A 3948-nucleotide genomic window follows, 5' to 3' on the forward strand; every position below is an offset into this window, starting at 1 on the left:
ACCGTGTTTGTCTGTTTCAAAGGGGTAGCTGCAGGATGGTAAAACTGAGTAAGTAGCAAAGTTGGTCGCCCAGAGAATGTGCTTTAAACATACTAACCTCTCTAAACTAAAGCCCTGAGAGTCGAAGCTCCCAGACAAAGGCTGTCTCTCTTTATCCTACCCAAGGACAGGCAGGAGGCTGATGGAACTAGAACCCAGATCTCCACTTCTACCATCATAGCCTCTGTCCCACACTGCTGCCTGCTAAACAAAAATACTGTCAACATGTGCACAGAACATGCACATAGGAAGACACAATCCATCCCCAAAAGAGTTCACATTCAAAGTACACAAGACAGTCAAAGGGAAGGGGAGGAAAGAGAGGCAGCAGTGACTGCTCCATGGTCACAAAGTGACAGAGGCAAGACTAGAACCGAAGTCTCCTGACTCACACAGCACAGAAATAAAGTCACAGAGGGGAACCACACAACCTAGCAGCAACTGAGCGATGCGACCAGCCCATCATCACCCAGCAATGGGAGTGCAGCTGGGATCCGGTGCCATAAATCAACGTGTAAGTAGGCATCAGGCGGTATGTGGGATGTTGGGGTGGAATCATCACAGAAAAGCTGCCATGCGGGAAGCTGGGTGATTCTGTGCTGTATTTCTCAGTTAAGTGGGAATCAGACTGTGCTGGCATTTTAATATTTTAGTTGGCCAAGTTGTGAGCCTGCTGTCTATAGCAATAGGGGCATAATTTTGGCTCAGATTGTTGGATTTGGGTTGTACTTTGTTCCATCTTTCATCCTGCATTTGATCAAGCCACATCTTGGGCCAGATCCTCAGATGGTGTAAACTGACCCAGCTCCAGTGACTTTAAGGGAGCGATGCCAATTTACACTCCTGTAATAACGCACCAGAGTAGTGCCCTGGTTGTGAGCGGTGAGGAGCCCTCACCACTCCAGACAATGGAAGTGACAAGTGCTGTGCACCTTTGACATTCACACCATGAGATATCATGGAGAGGGGAATCAGAGTCATTCCCTCTCTCACTATAACCCTGACCATTGCTCTTGTCCTTCCCTCCACAGCCATCACACGATGAACTAAGAAAGATAATGTTCAACCGAACCACCGTGACCGAGTTCCTTCTCCTGGGATTCTCTGATGTTCGAGAGCTGCAGATTTTGCACTTCATGGTGTTTCTAGTGCTTTACCTGGCAGCCCTGACAGGGAACCTTCTCATCATCATAGCCATAGCTCTTGACCACCACCTTCACACCCCCATGTACTTCTTCCTGATGAGTTTGTCCATCCTAGACCTCGGCTCCATCTCTGTCACCATCCCCAAATCTATGACCAATTCCCTTATGAACAACAGGTCCATTTCCTATTCTGGATGTGTCGCCCAAGTCTTTTTCCTCATCTTCTTTGCTGTAGCCGACTTCGCCTTACTCACCATCATGGCGTACGATCGATATGTCGCCATCTGCAAACCACTGCACTATGAGACTATAATGAACAGGAGAGCTTGTGTCCAAATGGCAGCCAGTGCCTGGATCAGTGTAATTCTCTATTCTTCAATGCATACTGGGAACACGTTTTCGATAACCTTCTGTGGAGGCAACATGGTGGATCAGTTCTTCTGTGAAATCCCCCAGCTACTCAAGCTCGCCTGCTCTAACTCGTACTTCAATGAAGTTGGGATTATTGGATTTAGTGTGTGTTTAACCGTAAGTTGCTTTGTTTTTATAATTGTGACATATGTTCAGATCTTGACCACGGTATTGAGAATCCCCTCTGAGCAGGGCCGACATAAAACCTTCTCCACATGCCTTCCGCACCTCATTGTAATTTCCATGTTTCTTTCCACTGTTGTCTTTGCCTACATGAAACCCATCTCCAGCTCTCCGTCAGCTCTGGATCTCGTGGTGGCTGTTCTCTATTCCGTGCTGCCGCCAGTGATGAATCCGATCATCTACAGCATAAGGAACAAGGAAATCAAAGCTTCCCTGAGGAAACTGACTGGGTGGAGGTTATTCAACTAGAATAAAATGTCTGCGTTTCTCTTATGAACATGGTTTTATCTGTGGTTTTTTACAAATACAATCAACTGATGACATTATTGTCCCCATAAGAATATGGTGTGTGATTTTTTTTATGCAAAATGCTGTCTGTATAGTGGTAAATCCACACTAACTCCACTAAGTCAGTGGAGTTCTTCCAGGTTTATACCAGTATAAGTAAGATGAAAATCTATCGATCTCCTGCTTTTATACTGCCACCCCTCACCATGTTATCTGAGTACCTTCCACATAAAATCAGTAGCCATTAGAAAGTACCCAGTGGACTTCATGGAGTCTCTGGTTCTTCTTCTTTTTTGGGGTCAAAGCTTTGCTTGGGGTACGATGGCTTTTGGGTGTCTGTTTGCTGATGTGACAGAGTGGGATACGGCAGCATCAGATCATGAACTCTGTCTTCTGCTCTCTGGGTAAATATTGATATGGTGACTGCAGAAGTCTGGGCTTGCTCAATAGCCGTCTATCGCTCTTTGTTCATGGCAGCTCTCCTCCTACCTGAGAAAGGTGCCTGTTACTTTGCTGAAGGACTATCACTCAGAGAAATCAAGACTGACTTTTGTTGCCTTTCACCTACAGGCCGTGCAGCATGGAACAAGTCTTTTGCTGTATAGGGAGTCTGCAAGTGATGCGCCGGAGGGAGGGGCAGGGGGCATGGCTGGTGGGTCTGGAAGTCTTAATTTTAGCATATGACAAAGAGACAGGGGACCTATTTAAGTGCAGAATCCTACCGTGTGTCAGGTGCCAACCATAATCCCATGTAAGAAGGACTTGCAGGAGTTCCTTCTATCTAATCTAATCTAATCTAATCTATATCTATCTATCTATCTATCTCAGGATTCCACACTGTCACACATCACCATGCTATCTGAGCACCTTCCACCTAAAATCAGGAGCCATAGCAAAGCCCCTAGTAGACCCTGAGGAGCCAGAGACTCCATTCCTTTTTTTGTTCTTCCCCTCAGGGTAAAAAATATGATTGTGGTATCAGTGCAATTGTTTGGTTCCTGCTTCTTTCTCAGATTTTTTTATTTTATTTTAGGGGTTTTTTTGTTTATTTTTTTTACCGGTGGATTGATTTGTTTCTTTATGAGGTGGGAGTGCCTGGGCACAGGAGCACCGGAAGCTCCCTAGAAGTCGGGGGGGGGCACCGACACCTGATCCCAGGCCCCACTCCCACACGGCCTCTTTCCTCGAGGCCCTGGCCTCGTGCCACCTCTTCCCCCTAAGGCCCTTCCCCATGCTTGCTCTTCTCTGCCCCCTCCCCACCATCGCTCACCCTTAAGGCCAGTAAAAAGTGGGAGCACACAGCCCTCCCACTTTTAAGAGTGATGGATCCATGGCCCCCTGCCCCCCCATCTCCATTCTGGTTCCTCTGCCTGGGGAGATGCTGAATGTTTGGGTAGACAGTGTTGTCAGTATTTTCTCATTTATTGGGCATGCCCGTATGTCATCGCCTTGATGGGGTTTTCCGAGCAATGGGTGAAGTAACATCTTGTATTGGCCGAATTTCTGTTGCTGAGAGAGACAAATTTCCAAGCTTACACAGAGCTCTTCTTCGGGTCTGGGAAAGGTGTCACAGCTAAATACAAGTTTCAGAGTGGTAGCCGTATTAGTCTGTATCAGCACGTTTTAAATTTTCATCCAGATTTGGGATAAAAACCAATTTCAAAATATTGGAATTTCCTCTACAATGAAAATTCCAACCAGCTCTAATTAGGGCTGGGACTTCCAAAGATGCCAAAGGGACATAGGTGCAAAAATTCTATTAAAACTCTCTCAGGTTCCTTTGGTAAACCCAGCCTACGTCTTTACACTCCTTTGAAATCCCCAGCCTCAATAAGTAAAACACTTTCCAAAAGGTAGGGGGATACAAAGGTAAAAGTTAAAG

General features: G+C 46.2%; 1 protein-coding gene across 1 annotated transcript; it reads left to right on the top strand.

Moving 5' to 3' along the window:
- Positions 1–1097: 1097 nt before the first annotated feature.
- On the top strand, positions 1098–2027 carry LOC144275186 (olfactory receptor 14A16-like). The gene has a single exon (XM_077834343.1). It carries the CDS (start codon positions 1098–1100, stop codon positions 2025–2027), a length of 930 nt encoding a protein of 309 aa, XP_077690469.1.
- The last annotated feature ends 1921 nt before the right edge of the window (positions 2028–3948 follow it).

The sequence above is a fragment of the Eretmochelys imbricata genome, chromosome 14, assembly GCF_965152235.1.
Source record: "Eretmochelys imbricata isolate rEreImb1 chromosome 14, rEreImb1.hap1, whole genome shotgun sequence".
In the NCBI taxonomy this organism is placed as follows: domain Eukaryota; kingdom Metazoa; phylum Chordata; order Testudines; family Cheloniidae; genus Eretmochelys; species Eretmochelys imbricata.